The sequence below is a fragment of the Cydia splendana genome, chromosome 1, assembly GCF_910591565.1.
Source record: "Cydia splendana chromosome 1, ilCydSple1.2, whole genome shotgun sequence".
Classification (NCBI taxonomy): domain Eukaryota; kingdom Metazoa; phylum Arthropoda; class Insecta; order Lepidoptera; family Tortricidae; genus Cydia; species Cydia splendana.
Window position 1 is genome coordinate 28226514 of NC_085960.1, and position 20099 is coordinate 28246612.

Consider the following 20099-nt stretch of genomic DNA (forward strand, 5'->3'; position numbering starts at 1 on the left):
TCAAAAACTCACCAGCAGCTTAGCTTCACGACCTTCCAGATGGAAAAACAGCAAGCCAATGTCTTGGAAATTTGTTTTGGCGGTAACTGTCAAACACCTGTCAAAACCAACTGCTCTGTGGTGGGAATGTGAGAGAGAGAGAGAGGGACGTATATGCTAGAAAAGGACAATACGACCGACAACACAATGTTGCCATTCTCAATATTATTCTTAGGTTTCGAATATCGGTACAGTTGTTTAATAAAGATAGCCTGTCCAGAAAGGACGAATAAAAAAAAAAAAAAAATATAATAAAGAGTACTATGGTACTGGCTACAATAAATTTAAGCCAGTGCTAAGCGCCATGTGCAAATAATTTTGATCTCATCTTGTGGATGAGATCAAGTTTAGTGATTAGAATTAAACGTAGTGGTTATATTATCTTTGATTAGAACCGCCTACCGCTAACATCGAATAATGTTATCTGCCTCTGTCGCGCGAATACGCAAGAGCGATATAGCGGCAAATAACGATTTCGATGCTTACTATCTCTTTGCGGTAGGCCCTTTCCTCTGTCGCATTAATCCTTTTGTTATAACTTTAAGCAGTGGCGGATTTGCAGTCTTTGCCGCCCTAGGCCCCAGGCCCTGTAGCCGCCCCCCTTTCTCAGCATCAGCACCCATCATATGGACTACATTTAGGTCAGGCAACAAAAAGGTATAGAGGGAAATGCTTGGGACACATTTTTAACTTAGTAACTTTGTTTGGACTCGTAGGCCCTTGAGCGGGCGGGGGGTAAGGGGTTTGAAGGTCCCATTTTTCGGTTTTTCGCTTATAATATCTCAGAAACTATGCGTCCTTGTGACATGATCATTATACAAAATGAAAGCTGATTAAATTTGCTACAAGTTTGATACAGTAGAGTTTTTCGACCGGTAAGTAGCATGTTTAGTTTTTAGGGTTCCGTACCCAAAAGGTAAAACGGGACCCTATTACTAAGACTTCGCCGTCCGTCCGTCCGTCTGTCTGTCACCACGCTGTATCTCACGAACCGTGATAGCTAGACAGTTGAAATTTTCACAGATGATGTATTTCTGTTGCCGCTATAACAAAAAATACTAAAAACAGAATAAAATAAAGATTTAAATGGGGCTCCCATACAACAAACGCGATTTTTGACCAAAGTTAAGCAACGTCGGGCGTGGTCAGTACTTGGATGGGTAACCGTTTTTTTTTTGCTTATTTTCCTGTTTTTTTTTTTCATTATGGTACGGAACCCTTCGTGCGCGAGTCCGACTCGCACTTTCCCGGTTTTTTGAGATATCCGTTCTTGAACGTCTGTAATTTTGCAGTACATTTCCTACAATAATATTCACGGCGCTCACGAGGAAAGGAACCCGAAAGATTTTAACAGTTTATTGGGTAGTTTTATTTATTACTAATCATATTTAAAGACTAAAATGTCCTTTCAACTTTGACGTATGACTCCACACTCGCAAACTTCACGGTGATTTCGCAGTTTAGTTCGCGCCAAGATGGCTGAAAATCATCAGCTGATCGAGTTTAACTGTCATTTATCTACAGGGCCCTCTACACTCGTGCGCGAATCGCGGCGCGAAGCCGCGAACGCGAGTGTTGCGTCGATTACGAGATTGTTCACGCCTTCTTCTACGAACTAGCAAGACTCCACATTACACACTATTCTGGCTTGCTCCGCTGACGCGGGCCGAAAAACCGACTAAAAACGGGGAACAAGGCGCGAAGGCGTGAACAACCTTCGCGCCGCGATTCGCGCAAAAGTGTGGAGAGCCCTGTAGATAAATGACAGTTAAACTCGATCAGCTGATGCTTTTAGCCATCTTGGCGCGAACTAAACTGCGAAATCACCAAGATATCGAAAAACCTGACTGAGTAAAACTTGGAGAAAATTTAATCAGCTTTGATTTTGTATAATGATCATACCGTTAGAACGCATAGTTTCCGAGATATAAGTGAAAAATCGAAAAATGGGACCTTCAAACTCCCCTCTTCCCCCGGCCTTAGGGCTACTGCCGGGGACTTTTGATATGTTCACCTCCTAACTAGTTCAAACAAAGTTACGAAGTCAAAAATTGTGTTCCATGCATTTCCCTCTATGCCTTTTTTTGAGAATTCGTTGCCTGGCCTAATTTTGAGTTAGTTATCATCAGCGAATTTTTGGTCAGAATTTGCCGCCCCCAATATCTCGCCGCCCTAGGCCCGGGCCTACTGTGCCTTATGGGAAATCCGCCACTGACTTTAAGTACATGTTTAAAATAATAATAGATATCAAGGTAGGAGTTAAAAAAAAATGTTTATTAGAAAGTTTATTCATAGCTTGCATAAGAAAATCATTCTACACTGATTCTTTGACAGAGTAATAAAACTAGTGGCTCTGTGAGCTGTAGACCTCGCGAGCAGAGCTTGAAATAACATGGTGCTAAGAGCTTTAAATACACCGTGTTTTTTTTGATTTCCGTTAATTTCAAGGGTGCATTCCTGAGCTTAAATCAAGTAACTTTCTCAAAGACACCGATGTTCTAATTAAGTCCATTTCGGAGATAATCCATAATTTATTTTTTTACTATAAGGCCTCTACAAGCGTGTACACTTGCCTTAGGGCCGGCTTACATATTGATTAGTGTTTAGAATGAGTTCATACATTTGCTACTAAACTTAAGTACAATCTCGGTCGATTGATGTACGAAATGACATTGATATGTCACAGATTTCAATTGTTTGGTTGAGTTAAATGTAATGCCCGTGTTACAACAACGCTATATGCTAAATTTAATTACTTTTAAAAACAAAAAAAAAAACAAAAAAGAAAACAAAAAAAAATTTTTTTTTTGAAAATTAACTATGCCATTTAGTTCTTATAAACGTACTTAACTATACCCCGAAGTTAACGGAATTCAATAAAAACACGGTGTATAGTAAATTAAAGAAAAACAATACGAGATTTATGTGTAAAAAAATACAAAAAGTTATAATATCCCAGCATACAATTACTGGGGATCGAACCCAGACCCTCTGTGCAAACAGAAAAAGCGAACGTTTACAAACTGAGCCAAATAGTTCTTAGATGGGTTGACGAAATTTAGCTACTCCTTCTCAAATTAAAATTAGTTAAAATTAAATATCTAAATACCGCCTAAACCAGCGATATTTTTTTTCTGCATTTTTTGCTATTAACTCTGTAAACATGTTTCAAAAAGAAAAAAGTCTTATGATATCGATACGACTATTTGTTTAGGCGCCAGGTATCACAACTCCGCCATTTTTAAAAATTTCCAAAAACCGGATTGACAAAAAAATTTTATTTAGTCATAAAATTCGGTCACAAAATTTCACGAGAATCGGTTAAGAATTGCGACCTGTAGAGGAGAACATCCGGACATACGAAAGCAAAATGCCCGAGTCAAAACGTAGACCTTCGCTTCGCTTCGGTCAATAAAACAATTGTTTTCTTAATCAATATATATCTATGTTGACAATTTATACTGTGGACGCTTCAGGTACGCGGCTAAAATATATACATTAAGCAATATATATATATATATATATATTTTAACATATATTGCAAATCATGTTTGAATAAAAGTCTTTGTAAAGTGTCTTCTAGAGACGAGAGCGATATAGCGGCAAATAACGATTTCGATGCTTACTATCTCTTTGCGGTAGGCCCTTTCCTCTGTCGCATTAATCCTTTTGTTATAACTTTAAGTACATGTTTAGAATAATAATAGATATCAAGGTAGGAGTTAAAAAACAAAAAAAAAAATGTTTATTAGAAAGTTTATTCATAGCTTGCATAAGAAAATCATTCTACACTGATTCTTTGACAGAGTAATAAAATAAAACAATTGTTTTCTTAATGAATATATCTATGTTGACAATTTATACTGTGGACGCTTCAGGTACGCGGCTAAAATATATACATTAAGCAATATATATATATATATATATATATATATATATATATATATATATATATAAATAGTGTATTATATTTATGTTTCTAGGTTATGCTATGGTGAGAGATAAAGTTCAATGTAAAATTTCAATGTTCAATTTAGTATAAAACATTTCTATGGCATTTAATATTTCTATACTGTCTAGGTTACGCATTTTCTAAGTTACGATACCACCAACTGCATTATAGGCACAATATAGGTAATTAATTAACGCAGTGCCTGAAGATTGTTTATATTGGTACATTTGCGTTTTCGTTTCATCATCACATCATCACAGTCAATCCTCTCATCCTCTGTAAAAAATAATAATATCCAAGTTCAATAAAAACCCTCTTAAATACAAGTGGATTTAAGTTAAATATTTGATTTCAGTTGCCTTTAATTTGTTTCTAATATAAAACTTTTATCATACCTAATATAATATATTATTTTTTTACAAATAAGTTATTGCTAAGATAAAAATTTGGCTTGGCCAATGAGGCATAAATACCGTTACATAATTACTTAGCTTTGAGCAAATAAACCACTGTCTAATATGTGAGGCTGGTAGGGTAAACTGCCCAAGGAAAAATACCAGTCGTTGGGGGTACCGAAAATTGAGTAGTTTACCCTATTAAAACCGCCCGCTGAGCACCAATTATTTCGTTCGTTGACGCCTCTTACTTCATATCATTAAGTATTTGTAAAAAGGAAATGGATTTCCATTCTGATTGCTAAAATATGATTAGTGATTGGAATATGTTATGAATATTATGATACAATTTTACTCCATAGAGTACACATAACAAGTCTCTTAACAGTATAAATAAAGAAAGCTGCAATGTTTTCGAATACATGGCAATATCATAGATTTATAACATAATATACGTATACCTACATACTTCGCTAGGCTCTGACGGAAGACAAACATTCATCTTAAAACTATCTATATTCCAAACACAAAACCAGTACACATTATAAGAATGATAATTATTATTGCTATATCATATTTATTTTACATTGGGTAAGTCTATATTTTAGCGTATTTTCACGAAACAACATTTATCAGACGTTGAGATTCGTGACTTCAAATTTTTCGAATAAAAGTTTGATCATATTTAAATTCAGATGCATTTCTTGTAGCCTTAGCCAGCCACAAGAAATAATGCGTGATACACATCGTTCGCACAATTGGCCTGAGCCTATGACCAATACTTTGATAAGATCAAGTAAAAAGAAGGTAAGGCTGTTTACGTTAATCAGGTTAATCTGCTCCATGAAAACCTAAATGCGCGCTATTTGCCTGTCATTGCATTTTACATTTTCGAAAGCGCGGGTTTTAATACTTTATAGACAACAATACCAATCCGTAGCCATGCACTAGCGGTTACAATTCCGTCTTATCTCGAATACTGGGCTACCGTTTTATCAACGCGTGTTTACTGAGCGCATTGAGCACCAGAAAAACGATAAATCACAAGTACATAAACTCACGTTTTGTCTACGCGCACTTAAAATCGTCCAAGTCGGTGATTGATCAATCGAGATCGTGTTCAAGTTATGTAGGCTGCGACAGTAGCCGGGGTGAGTGACCCCGCTAGCCGGGCGCGAGGCAGCAGCGCGCGCGCAGCGAGCGTCAGAACAGCGCGTGCGCGGGCAGCAGCTGCACGGTGGGCCGCGCGCCGCCGCCGTGCCACGCCACGCACGTGCCGTCCGCGTAGCACCCGAACAGGATCTCGCTGTCCAGGCTGTATGTTAAGCTGGGACACAAAAACAAACATGGTTAAGAAAAAATAATACGTACTTAAGACAGAGGTAAGTATAACAGAAATTCAGAGACAAAAGGAATCCTAATTAAAAAATAATATTTTCTTTAAAATAATTTAGATACTCATATAAGGGCTTAAACAAGCCGGGGTTAAGCTCTAGCTCTCGTCTGACACCCATCATCCGGGGACGTGTTCGATGTGTAGGTGACTCGCCACATTCATACCTGACTACGCCGAGTGCAGCGGGTGCGGTGTGCGCGGCCGGCAGCACGCCGAGCGGGCGCAGGTCCCACGCGCTGTAGAACCGCACGGCGCCGCTGCGGTCCCCGCACGCTATTGCGTTCACGCTGACGCCTTCCGGCGCGTTCGAGTAGCAAATGCATGTTACTCGTTCTGCTACTTTCACGCTACCTGCAATGCACATGATCATAATAGTATCAACATTTTAACATTTATTGCAAATCATGTTTTAATAAATAACCTCCTCCTTTTTGGAAGTCGGTTAAAAAGTCAGTAGTTATTGTCGCGTCCTCCTCATACAAGTCATCACCATCAGTGGCGGCTCGTCGGCGCCGAGACATCGTACACGCGCGTCACGGCACAGCGCCAGTGAGAGAAGTGTTCTAAACAAAGTTCGACTCACCAACAAACCTCCCGTTGACCGTATGCACGCGTATCAGCGACTTGTAGTTCTCCGCGTCCTTCTCGTACGAGTCGTCGTCGGCGGTGGGCGTGCTCGTCGTCGGCGCCGTGACGTCGTGCACGCTGGCAACATCGCAGAGCGTCTCGCTGATCGCCACGTGCGTGACGGGCAGCATGTCGCGGTTGGGGAGCGTGCGGATGTAGGTCAGCCTGTAAGGGATATTTTTTTATTTAAAACTTTACATGATTACTTGAAGGGTAAAATTTTAAACTCATAGTTGTAACTGACACAAGAATACACTGGACGTAAGTGTACATGAACTAAGCAGCCAAAAACCTAGATAAAAAGTTTTCTTTAATTAGATAGTTAAATCTAACTGCACTTTTTGTTGTTATTTATTACAATTTATCCTTTTTTATTTGTGTTAGGATGTATGAGTATTGTTGTAACATCAATTTTACAACTTTGTATTTCTAATTGAGTACCAACTTATATAAGTTATATGGTATATATATTCTAATTAAGGAAACTGTAGGTCTGTAAGTCTGATTACCCTTCATTGTAATAATTTATTACTATAAGAGACCGTTTGTTTCTAAATAAAGAAAAAAAAAACTAACTTGTTCAAGTCCCACAGCACGATCTTGCCATCAACACTAGCGGTGACCAGCAGCCCGGCGGGTACGCACACGGCGACGTCGGAGACGTGCGCGTCGTGCGCGTGCAGCGCGAGCGACCGCGCACGTAGAGCGGCGCCGCCGCCGCGCCGCGGCCGCAGCACTAGCACGCGGCCGGACGCGTGCCCGATCACGACCGGACATGAGGCTGACGTGCACGATGTCGCCACTGCTGTGATCTGAAATTAGTCCGTTCATATGTATCCTCGTAAGACCAAAGTCAATTTTTGCGCTTTTGAATTTGGAACTTTCTTTTAATTTTATAAGAGTACAAAACACTAATTTAATTTGTACTTGAACAAGTACACGGGGACTTTCAGGGCATTTCACCTATCCAATTTCTTTGTCCAATGTCTCACATTTTGCTTTAATGAGAGAGTGAGACGCACTGACATTGGACAAATAAATTGGACAGGTGGAATACCACCCTAAGTTAGACTCTCAGTTTTCTAAAGTAGATCATCATCAGGAATAAATAGCTGGCATGCTACTGGCAAATTACTTACCTGGTCAAGAGGGGTTACTCGCAGCACGGGCTCGAGCGGCGCGTCGCGGCGGCGCTTGAGACGCACAACGCCGTCCGAGTGGCCCCACGATAACAGAGCTAGACAGGTATCGCCCGACGAGTTGGTCGAGACGTCGCCTACAACAGTTATCATGAATAAATTACAAGTAGATTATAAAATCACTAGAGGTTAAATGTAGAACAAAATTGTGTATAAGGCCTTAAAGCAGGATTAATATTATTTATATTTATAACGCCTCGGCAAAACTAAAACTAAGAGCGTGCACGGTTCACGCTGACGCCGACCCAGGCTGACACGTAGGCCTAGGGTAACTAGTGGTATATTAGTAGTGTTTGTATTATACACACCGTGATCAGCGGGCAACGCCAGCAGCGCGTTGTGCGGCGGCGCGGCGGCGGCGGCGTGCGCGCGCTCCGGCAGCGGCGCCAGGCGGGCGCCGCCCAGCGCGCGCCGCAGCGCCACGCGCGGGGCGCCGAGCGCGGGCGAGCCGCAGTACCGGCCCCAGCGCGCGCCTTCCACTCCCGCCCATACTTGTGGCTGGAATTAAATTAAATTATGATTTTAAGTGAGGCCCCATAACAGGGTCACCATGTAATAGGTGGGTGACCTAACTTTCCACGCATAATATATTTCAAATTAATATATGTTGGTACGTAGCATTTTCATGAACGCCTTGGAAATCTTGGAATATTGAAGTAATTTTCAACTTCTAGGGAACGGTTTTCGGTCTTCTACGAGTAAGTCTAACGTCAGACAACATAACAGGATGAAAGTCGTAGCAGGTTGTCCGACATCTCGGAATAGAAATTGCAGTATTTTGTCCCGATAACATTCATCCTCCCTGGTGTTCCTGTACCTGTCTGTCAGTAGTTGGCGCCAGGTCGGACGCGCGGTGCGGATGAGGCGCGCGCAGCAGCTGGCGCGGCGCCTGGCCGTACGTGCGGACCATGGCGGCCGCCGCCGTGCGGTCCACCTCGTCGGACAACATCTCCGGGTCGAACCCGTAATAGGTCTGCGAATAAAATAATAAATTTATTTAATGGTTAAATTGCTCGCTAGATCCCAAAACGATTGAGTTGAGAAAAGTAATACTCGTACAAAACTAGCTAAGAGAGTTCATCGGCATATTTTTCCTGCGGAACACGCGTCTTTCTTTTTGTTACGCGACCGTCTCAATATAACGTTTTTTTTTTGTGTTTATGTAGAGATAGATACTTACGCAGTGCGGGAACACGTTGACGGCGTCGATGGCGGCCTGGCCGGTCTGCTTGTAGCCGAACACTAGGTCGATCCAGTGCGGCAGGCTCTCGGTGACCAGCGGCGCCTCGAGCGCCTGGCGGTGGACAAGTGTGAACAGGCGCGCATCCGCCGCCCACGCTGGGAGTTCCACGTCGTCCACGCACGCGCCGCATTGACGCATGCCGAGATTCAAGCCTGTGAGACACACGGTTTATTAAGGTTGGCATCCTCCAGAACACTCGCGCGGCCATACTTAGTAACAGCTCTTCTTCTTCCTGCCCTTATCCCAGCGTTAGGTACTAAATACGATCGACACTGCGCTATATTGTGCCGTCTCCACAAAGCAGAACTTTAAATGCGGTAATATAACGAAGTAAAAATATAAATCTAAAATCTTCTGCTCGTATATTTTAAGAGTCACCATACAGTCTAATAACAACAAGTACGGATACAACCTTCATCGTTGTGAAACAGTTCGGGCTAGTAGTACAGTTAAGGAATGAGCTCCTTCACGTCGGTGGGCGAGTCGTTGGTGATGAGTCGCCACGTGGTCGCCAACGAGTGGAACGTGCGGTCAGGCATGTTGATGTTGTATCACCTTATTAGACGTCGCATACGTCAGATCATATACATACAAGTACGGGTACACGGGTACTACCTTCGTCGTTGTGGAACAGCTCGGGCAGGTAGTACAGTTCGGGAATGAGCTCCTTCACGTCGGTGGGCGAGTCGTTGGTGATAAGTCGCCACGTTGTCGCCAACGAGTGGAACGTGCGGTCCGGCATGTCGAAGTTGTTATCTATGGGGCAAAAAGGTTTGAGAAATTGTCGTCAATGAGGGAAAAGAAAGGAACTGCGACGTCAAACAATGGTACATTATAAATGCATACTTCTCTAGTTACTTAGTGTATGTAGACTATGTAGGTAAATTTTGACTAGTGCAACCTTAGCTCAAGAAACATAATATTGAGCCGTAGCCGGCGTAGAGTGTTTATAACCTTAAAGGGTGTATTAGTCTTGTCTATTAGAAAAACTTAGATTAACTATGGGATGGGATATTTTTCGAAATTTTACGATATTTTTTGTGTTTTCTACTTTACACGAGACCTAAGCAGGCCGGATTGAACTCCTCACGGACCAGAGTCAGCTCGAGGGCCATACTTTGTCACCCTGTAATGAATGAATGAATTCAAAATGTGTCCATATATGCAGCTCGCTGTACACACTTACCTTGGTAGTGCAGCAGCAGTTGTGTAAATGGGGGTAGCCGTACGAGGTAGTGTAACACACAACCAGGGTTCGAGTATAACGATGCATAGTGATGTGGCTCGCGTGACGCTAGCGCGCCGCAACCTTCTCGGCGGGCTGCTTTTAGATCCTGAGGGGAAAGTAACACATTGTCACAACAGATAGAATTAGGCAGGGTTAAAATGAATCATAGATAGTGGATTAGACATTTGAATGAAGTACAGTGTTACTTTGTTTTATATGATAGGTAATAGTCGGTCAACGAGCAGACGAGCCGCCTGGTGGGAAGAATATTGCATACACAAATACATACATACATTACATAGATAAATACATTACATTGCATAGAAAAAGGACGGGAAGGAAAGTATTGCATTATTTACGCTGAGCTTGACAATAATACGCGAACCAATATTACAAACAAAAGACGGGCTGAATATATGGCCAAAGTTAATTACGGATGTCCACCAAAAGATAACTGGAATGGTTAGAAAAATACTCGAAACATAACCTTAATGACTTATTTAATTAAACCCTGACTCTTATTGTACTTACATTGTATGTATTGATATAATGCTGCTCCCTGCTCTTATTCTGTATGGCCATGGGCTTGCTTAGATCTCTAAACGTGGCAGGGTCGTTAAGGTCCAGTATCCTGCTGCTATAGTCAGCTATCACGAAAGGCAGGACGGGGTACTGCATAAGGTCGTTGTAGGTGCGGCCCGCGAGGCCGTTGAGCTTCATGAGGTACTCCCAGTTGGTGATGGTGCCGTTGCGCCATTGGTTCATAGCCTCGGATAAGGTTTCGGGCTCCATTCTGGGGAAAATCTTCAATTAGAAACAGAGGGTAGGAGAGTAATTTTTGAAGCCGTTTTATGTAGTAAGCAGACGACGTCGAGTGGCAACGCGTCGGACGTCTTCCAGCGCCTAGTTGAGAATATCTTATTTATTAATAAAGATGACATATGAGACCTTTTAGATTAACATACACCCCTCGTTCCCTCAAAGCGATAAGTTCGCCTTTGTATTTCTTACTAATTATATGTTTTTTTTATTTGTCTTTTTGTACAATAAAGAGTTTACTACTACTACTACATATATATAAATTTTATAAAATTAAAACTAAACACTAGGTATTTATGCGACAAAATGGTGTACTTTTTTCAATCGATGGTGCGCAACGCACACGCAACACAAAAGAGTTGTGGCGCGATCGCAGCGGGGACACGGCTCGGCCACGACAATGCGAGACTTGCGACGGCGGCAGCGATAAACATAGGTTGGAGCGAGACACTGCGATCGGACCTTTCGTTCCCACCTATGGTTGTCGCTGCCGCCGTCGCCTGTCGCGGAATGTCGTGGCCGAGCCGTCAGTGTGCAACAGGTCTTCCATGATATTGCGGTATTCCGATGCTCAGGGACCTTACCTAGTGGGTAAGTGCTTGGCGGTGTGCTGCAGGAACGCAGTCCGCTCGGCGTTCCCCGCGAACGCCAGCAGCCACGCCCTGCCTTCAGCTAGGAACAGCTCCGCGGCCCGTTCTTGCAGGCACCACCGTCGGGTGGCCACGTGTCGAACGTCTTCTAGGGCCCAACTCAGCGCCTCCTCGCCTTCTGCGTCTCCTAACGAGTCCGGAACGAAGTGGATGCACCTATGATAAGAAAAAAAATACATATAATAAAATACAAATGTAAAACACTTTTTTCTGCAATCCAAGAAGTAGACGGGGAGAACAGAATGACAACAATACGCTTAGATAAAATCCAAACTATACTTCCTTCTTACAACTGCGGTTTTTTACTCAGCATAATACCTATTATTTCAATAGTAGTCGTCTTTCGACACATGCTCTCAACTGAAACACCTACCCTGTTACTCTCCCTAGATTTTCGACTGTTTAATCAGTTCGTTCTATATAACACTTTAAACTCTCGCGTTTTGTACACATATTTAATTACACAAACGGGTCTACCGCGATATAATTTCATTGTTTTTACCTTTAATTCCATTTAACATTTTTATACACTAATACATTACATTATTTTTATACATTTTTATAAACTAATTTCGGGTAGTTTAGTGGTGTTTTATTAATATCTCCGTTGACATTTGTTGGGACGTCAGTCTTTCCGTGACCACAGCTGGTGCAACTCAGCTGAAACGTCGGAATTAAAGGTAAAAACAATGAAATTATATCGCGGTAGACCCGTTTGTGTAATTAAATATGAGTTCGTTCTATTCCTTAAGAAGTTTTTAAACAGAACTGCCCGATGTTTCAAGATTCAAGAAACACTGAACGTTCCATAGAGTTTGTCCTACTGGTGCGAAGAGCACGCGTATTTGTTTTCCCGGGATCTAAAACCGACTCCAAGGCCGTTGATGTTACCTGTCGGTGAGCAGCAATTCCCCGTCTCGCTCTCGCGCCACGGTGACGAGCGTGACGCGTGCCATGTGCGCCACGGTCTCGTGTAGCTGTAGTCGCGCTACTAGCCCCCCGCGGAACCCCCCCGCGTCGCCCGTGATGCTGCGAAGCATGACTGTGCTGCGCGCAGCTGCTTCTGCCAGTACTGCGACACACAATTAATAATAGTACATTATTGTCGAGGCTCGGAAGTAGCTACTTGCAGGCTGAGGATTCGTTTTAAACGGACGACCTTGGGAGTCCGTTTAATTGAATCCGAAGCCAGCAAGTAGCCTTCCAGCCGAGTCATATATAGTGCTTTTCTCAAAAATGGTGCAAGAAATATAAATATCATAGAAATATTTTACAAAAGCAACTTTCTTACGTATATATTTTCACAGAAAAAAGTAGAAACAATTGAAAAAATTAGCTTTGCCGCCTTTTTATTTTTGTAATAAAAAAATAAAAGTGTATTTTTCTGCCGAAAATACGCCAACCTATTTGAGATAGCTAAATAGTCGCGGTACTAATCATCTGTTTGGCTGTTTAATGGGCCTGTGCCTTCATTTGATATGGCCATTTCAACTTTTAAAAAGTTTGGAACTCGACAAATAATGGAATTTGTATGCAACATTGCAGTCCCAAAATCGAGACTGCAATGTTTTTAACTTTTTAATTTTTGACTGACCATAAACTACGCGCTTCGCAACCTATTTTTTAAACGGCAAAGTCGACTTTGCCGTCCATTTTTGAGAAATAGTACATTATTGTCGAGGCTCGGAAGTAGCTACTTGCAGGCTGAGGATTCGTTTTAAACGGATGTCCTTGGGAGTCCGTTTAATTGAATCCGAAGCCAGCAAGTAGCCTTCCAGCCGAGTCATATATAGTGCTTTTCTCAAAAATGGTGCAACAAATATAAATATAATAGGAATATTTTACAGAAGCAACGTTCTTACATATATTTTTTACAGAAAAAAGTAGAAACAATTGAAAAAGTTTGCTTTGCCGCCTTATTATTTTTTAAATTTTAAAATAGAAGTGTATTTTTCTGCAGAAAATCCGCCAAGCTATTTGAGGCAGCTAAATAGTCGCGATACCAACACTATAATAATTATTACTAATCATCTGTTTGGCTGTTTAATGGGCCTGTGCCTTCATTTGATATGGCCATTTATTTAAAAAGTTTGGAACTCGACAAATAATGGAATTTGTATGCAACATTGCAGTCCCAAAATCGAGACTGCAATGTTTTTAACTTTTTAATTTTTGACTGACCATAAACTCCGCACTTCGCGACCAATTTTTTATACGGCAATGTCGACTTTGCCGTCTATTTTTGAGAAAAAAACATTATTAGAGTTACATTCGACAATAATCTGATCAAATTAACTAAGCTAGGCTTGTGCTATGATGGTGCCAGTATAGTGTTTCCGCTGGTCGCTTGACTATTATCACTTTGACAGTCCTATGAGCGACCAGACGATCTATCATCGGGCATACACTTTGGATAGTTTAGTAGGTACTCTGTGGTCCTACAGTCTGCCGTTGAAGGCAGGCAAGCCGCTCTTGTCATGCTCCTAAAGGGGCCCACTGATTAACAGTGCGCCGGACGGAATCGGCCTGTCAGTTAGAACAAAAAGTTGACAGTTCCGAAAAACTGACAGGCAGATACCATCCGGCGGACTGTTAATCAGTGGGGCCCCGAACACTGAGATTTGCCACCCTTCGCGCGGGTGTCTTTAATATTCAGTGAGTGAGTTTGTCTACTCACCAGGCTTGTGCTGGTGGCTGGGCTTAAGGAAGCGCGGTTTGAGCGCGAGATGGGCGCGACGCAGACGCACGCGCACGCGGCCCGGCGCCTCCGCGCCGTCCAGCTCCCATGACACGGGGTACGATTCCGGATCGTGCCATAATGCTGCAAACAAAAAGTAACGTGATAATTAACCGTCTATTTCACGGAGATTCAGTAGGAACAGTATCTTACATTTGCGTTCAATTTGTCCTCGCATACCGGTCATACCTTGCTCATGAGTGAGATGGTCGGCCAGTCGCTGCCAGCGCCTCGTTGCGACGGCAGCAGAAGACTGCGAGCGCCGCAGCACTTCCATAAACGCCTTGCGTTCTCCGTTTTGTGCGTCCACTACGGTTCGCGTTGCTGCCATTGCTGACTCGGTTAGACGCGTCGCTAGAGACTCCTTGCTGAAGATTATTCTGAAGCAAAGATCTTTTGTTAAGACTAAATGGAAAAAAAGTACAGTATTTTGTGTTGATAAGTACCATATCTTATGTTATATTTATATAACGCTGTGATTCCTATGATGCTACCTCGAATTGTCAATACCCTCATGCTTCTTGTCAAACTGCTTAGAGCCGGCTCATCAGTCCCTCCTGTGCGCAGTATACTCACTTCCCAATATTGGCGTTGTGGTTGTGGCTAGTCACGGCCCATAGTTCTTCATCTGCTCTCAGTAGCGGCGCGGCCTCGTCTTGCAACGCCGCTCCGAGCACAGTCTCGAGCCCATCTTGTAGCGCCACGCACCAGTAGTGCGCCTAACCCGTGATCTATGAGGAGTTCAACGCCCTGGTACTTACTTTCCGATGTTGGCCTTGTGGTTGTGGGCAGTCTTGGCCCAGCGCTCCTCGTCAGCTCTCAAGCCTCAGCCTCGTCAGGCAAAGCAGCTCCGAATCTGTTCTAAAGCCTGTCTTGTAGCGCCACGCACCAGCCGCGCGCCCAATTAGTGATTTCGAGTTCCCAGCTCTCGTACTTACTTGCCAATATTGGCGTTGTAGTGGTGGGTAGTCTTGGCCCAGCGCTCCTCGTCAACTCTCAGTAGGGCAGCAGCCTCGTCTTGTAGCGCAGCTCCGAGCCTGTTCTCAAGCCCATCTTGGAGCGCCATGCACCAGCCGCGCGCCCAGTCTGTGATGGCGAGTTCAACGCCCTCGCCGCCGTTCTCGGCTAGCGTGTGCATGTGACGCAACATCAGGAGCAGGTACACTGCCAACTGACATACAAGTAACTGTAGTATAGTAATGAAATTGATACATATGGGGAAAATGCTTTTTGTTACCTATAAAATGATAACTGGTAGGTACATATTGAAAACCCTCGAAACAAGGTTATTGAAAGTGCTCTCATCGTATTTCTTTCAAAAAGGTTTTACAAGTAGGGTAGGGCCAGACTAGTAGGGCCATGAATAGTCAAGTTTAAACTTTTGGCAAAGTCCGTCTAAACTACCGCTCCACCGACCTTGCCGGAACATACGCCACCGTAAATATCTTCGTTTGTTATATACTTTGGTAGGTAATCAGTTGTTTTCTCACAACAAAAAAGGTTTTCCTCATACTCTATCAATTTTATTTTCTATCTCAGTGTTTAAAGGCTAACTGGCGCAGTCAGTGGGATACTCGAACTGACTGTAAGATGGTCTTTACATTCAGATGTGTTGGTGTTGTTGATGAGTGGCACATATATAGCGACACGTGCAAAACGCTGTCTCGCTCACACACCGGGGCGGCGTACGCATCTGCAATAGTGTGATGACCGCTTAAATAAGAGTAGTCTATGATGATTACCTTTCTGCAAGGTGGTGGAGGCTTGAGCATGGTGGCCACGTGTGGGGCGGCGTGCAGTGCACGCAGTAGGTGCGGTTGTAGCGTGCGTGCGCCCGGAGCTGGTGCGCCCACCCACCACACTAGATTAAAAAAACCCATTAGCCATAATTTCGAAATCTTCACCAGCAGTTCTGAATTGTGCCTTTTGAGAGCAAATGCGCGAGTTTTAATAAAAAAACAAGTCCCTATGTATCAAGACAAGAAAGTTAAACAAAAATTTAATAAGCATTAACTCACTGGGCAAATGTACTCAATTAAAAAATAAACAATGTAGGGTAGTAAGTGGAAAAATGAACCTAGCTCTCGTAGAGCACGCAGCCATCCATCCCCACCGGAGCCTGCCCACCACGCCCGCCGCGTTGGGAGACCCCCGCTCACGGCTGGAAACAAAAATATTACTGGAGTTTGGGCAATCAAACGTTCGACTACAGTCGACCCTCAATGCTCCTGTCTTGGACTAGAAGCGTAGCAGTTGGAAAGCCAGCAAGTGTTCATTGATGCTATTACGATCCTCGGCAGTTAATACGCCAACTTAATACAGAACTGAACCTAAGAGATGCTCTTAGGCCAACTGTCATTACCTATGCGTCTCGTGATAAGTTATTAGCCATTAGGCAAGATGAACATGTTGTGTGCGGTTTCGTTTTATTTTTGTCAGTGAGTTTATTCACTAGGTGACTTACCGGCTATAAGCATGACTAGTAGTTGTTCCACTAGCTCGCCCTCGGAGTGGACCGGCAGCGCGGGTGACCGCGACTGCAAGAAGTTCACCGCCGCAGTGACGGTGGCTAAGTGTCGAGCTTCCAGTTCCGTTTGGGATATTCCCTCTGTACCCAGCGATACTGCTGATGAAAGCACTGCGGAATCATAATATTTTTTTTTTAGTTTTTGATATATAGTCATTACAATACTTGAGAGTATTTTTCACAATGGAATTTTCTAGCAACTAGAGAACATACCATTAGTAAAGTAGTTGTTATTTTTCTGACGCGCGCGGCTGGCTATGTCCAAGTGGTCGAGTTGTGCCACGAACAATGCCACCTGCAAGTTTAACGCTGTTTTGATACAAACGCAAAAAGCACATCCATATCCCACCTTTCATATTTCTTGGGACAGCTATCTCCCATAAATTAACTTTTAGTCAAATAACAAAGTTGTCACTATGCGGCCACGATTTTAACTTAGCTTGTACTTATATACTACAGCTGTTATTTTGCATATGGTTTTCATGTAATAAAGTAGCATATTTTTACCAGCCGAGCGAACCACAAATCAGTTTCGCTCAGCCAAAACTTCAGCCACACCATAGTACAAATAGCTCAGTTGTGATGATGATATTAAAAAGTGCAAATTGTGTATACCTGGGCACCGCGTGCGGCTCGCGCTATGTTCTCGCTTTCGGCCGTCAATTCCACATATGTCAGCATATGATGCATATCGGTGATTATCTGTGGACAATACACATCTCATCTAATTTCCGCTGTAACTAGTCTTTAAGAAATCGGGAGAACCGAAGGCCTGGCTGTGGTCTTTGCGTCAAAAAGTTTAAAGACCTCTGAATCTAAAGGACCAGCTTTAAGGGCTAGGCCATATGCGTTTACTTTTACATCTGGTAGGTCAAAAATCATACACATTCTACACACAGTACCTGCATGTGGTGGTGTGACTCTAGCGCCTTGACCGCGAGCTTGGCGAGTAGCGCCCCCATGTCGGACAGTAGTAGCGCCCGTCCGCTGAACTCCCCGGTCGCGCCCAGGTCGCGTATACAGCGCACGGCCACCTCGGCGACGCTCATTTCGGAGAGCAAGTTGTGTGTGTAGGAGCCGTCACAGTACCTACATGTAGTGGTGCGACTCTAGCGCCTTGACCGCGAGTTTCGCGATCAGCGCCCCCATGTCGGACAGTAGTAGCGCCCGTCCGTTGACCTCCCCGGTCGCGCCCAGGTCGCGTATACAGCGCACGGCCACCTCGGCCACGCTCATTTCGGAGAGCAAGTTTAGGGAACCTTGTGTGTAGGAGCCGTCACAGTACCTGCATGTGGTGGTGCGACTCTAGCGCCTTGACCGCGAGTTTCGCGAGCAGCGTCCCCATGTCGGACAGTAGTAGCGCCCGTCCGTTGAACTCCCCGGTCGCGCCCAGGTCGCGTATACAGCGCACGGCCACCTCGGCCACGCTCATTTCGGAGAGCAAGTTTAGGGAGCCTTGTGTGAAGGAGCCGTCACAGTACCTGCATGTGGTGGTGTGACTCGAGCGCCTTAACCGCGAGCTTGGCAAGTAGCGCCCCCATGTCGGACAGCAGTAGCGCCCGTCCGTTGAACTCCCCGGTCGCGCCCAGGTCGCGTATACAGCGCACGGCCACCTCGGCCACGCTCATTTCGGAGAGCAAGTTTAGGGAGCCTTGTGTGAAGGAGCCGTCACAGTACCTGCATGTGGTGGTGTGACTCGAGCGCCTTAACCGCGAGCTTGGCAAGTAGCGCCCCCATGTCGGACAGCAGTAGCGCCCGTCCGTTGAACTCCCCGGTCGCGCCCAGGTCGCGTATACAGCGCACGGCCACCTCGGCCACGCACATTTCGGAAAGCAGTTTTAGGGAACCCTGTGTGCAACAGAATTAATGTACATAACGAATGAGTCAAAAAGTAAGGAGTTAATTATCCGGTTTGAGAAAAGTTATTGAAAAGTGAGTCTTGTCCTTTTGTATTCGTAAAGATAAAGTTTTATGACCAGTCGGTGTAAGTTTTCGTCAATAATAGACAGAGTCTGGTGGTATTGCTACTAGCTACTTCCCAGGGTGCTATACGGGGCAGTGATATGGTGGCATAGGGCCCGTATTAAAGAATACCAAAAAGACCTAACCAAAGTACAGAGATTAGCGTGCCTCATGATGACAGGGGCCATGAGAACGACCCCGACACATGCATTGGAGGTAATGCTAGGCCTGAAGCCACTCTGGATAGAGGTAGAGAACAGAGCCCCTGAACAGTGGTATAGAATGAAAGCATGCAAGGAATGGAGAGGAAGCTGTGTGGACAAGAGACACGCGCTGATACAAAAAGAGGCGCTATCAAAATTTGAGATGTTGATGGCCAATAACGACCTTATAAAAAGGCAGGAGATATTTGACACGAAGTATAGGATACATATAGGAGAGAGAGACAACTGGAAGGTAGAAGTCAGTCACCCGACGACTATCTGTTTTACGGATGGCTCAAGAAGAAGCTCGACGAAACTAGCAGGAGCAGGCATAGTAATCCCTAAACTGGGAGAGAAGGTATCAATACCGTTGAGTAGGTATGCTAGCGTATTTCAAGCAGAGGTATGTGCAATAGCGCGCTGTGCACATATAATTAAAGAGAGTGTGCAGCAAGAAGGCGCTGTTGTAATATATACCGATAGCCAAGCAGCACGGTAGGCACTAAAGAAAACATCGGTTACCTCCTCCCTTGTGAGAGAATGTCAGGAGGAGCTTAACTCGATAGGCAAACGAAGAAGCGTCACGGTGGCATGGGTACCAGGACACCAAGGAGTGACGGGTAATGAGAAAGCGGACGAGATGGCAAGGATGGGGGCGGAAACGGATCACATTGGTCCGGAACCGGCTCTACCTATGTCAGCGGACGTCACGAAGGGAATCATAGAGAAGGTAAAAGAGATGGAAGCACAAAGAGAATGGGAAGAAGAAACTGGATGTAGACAGTCGAAGATGATGATCAAAGGCATAGATCACAGGAGAACCAGGTATCTTCTGAAACTAGGTAAGAGCAGTCTGAGACTTCTGACAGGTATCATTACAGGTCATAACACTCTCAATAGACACCTTAAGATAATGGAGATTAGCAGAGATGCCTCCTGTCCACACTGTGGTAAGGAGGAGACTAGCTTATACCTACTAGCGGAATGTATTATGTATGCGGCACCGCGATATAATACATTCGGCAAAGACAGACTAAAAGAGAACGAACTAAAGGACGTCGAACTCAAAGATGTCCTTCTGTTCTGCAGGAAAACAAGAAGATTTGAGGAGAATGGTGAGGG

The 20099-nt window shown here is 44.1% G+C and overlaps 1 protein-coding gene across 1 annotated transcript in view; it reads right to left on the bottom strand.

The window, feature by feature from the left end:
- Positions 1-3783: 3783 nt before the first annotated feature.
- Positions 3784-20099, bottom strand: part of LOC134798343 (lysosomal-trafficking regulator) — a 48496-nt gene continuing 32180 nt past the window's right edge. The window contains exons 35-57 of the mRNA XM_063770754.1: positions 18490-18660; positions 18294-18458; positions 17428-17514; positions 17026-17107; positions 16750-16923; positions 16363-16446; positions 16028-16146; positions 15224-15456; positions 14475-14665; positions 14226-14369; positions 12440-12620; positions 11483-11704; positions 10611-10872; positions 10038-10185; positions 9467-9607; positions 8789-9003; positions 8426-8581; positions 7917-8106; positions 7549-7685; positions 6986-7221; positions 6366-6574; positions 5947-6133; positions 3784-5713 (exon numbers count right to left, since the gene is read on the bottom strand). Of these exons, the coding sequence (XP_063626824.1) occupies positions 5590-5713; positions 5947-6133; positions 6366-6574; positions 6986-7221; positions 7549-7685; positions 7917-8106; positions 8426-8581; positions 8789-9003; positions 9467-9607; positions 10038-10185; positions 10611-10872; positions 11483-11704; positions 12440-12620; positions 14226-14369; positions 14475-14665; positions 15224-15456; positions 16028-16146; positions 16363-16446; positions 16750-16923; positions 17026-17107; positions 17428-17514; positions 18294-18458; positions 18490-18660 (3858 nt within the window). The 3' untranslated portion in view covers positions 3784-5589. The remainder of the gene's footprint in view (positions 5714-5946; positions 6134-6365; positions 6575-6985; positions 7222-7548; positions 7686-7916; positions 8107-8425; positions 8582-8788; positions 9004-9466; positions 9608-10037; positions 10186-10610; positions 10873-11482; positions 11705-12439; positions 12621-14225; positions 14370-14474; positions 14666-15223; positions 15457-16027; positions 16147-16362; positions 16447-16749; positions 16924-17025; positions 17108-17427; positions 17515-18293; positions 18459-18489; positions 18661-20099) is intronic.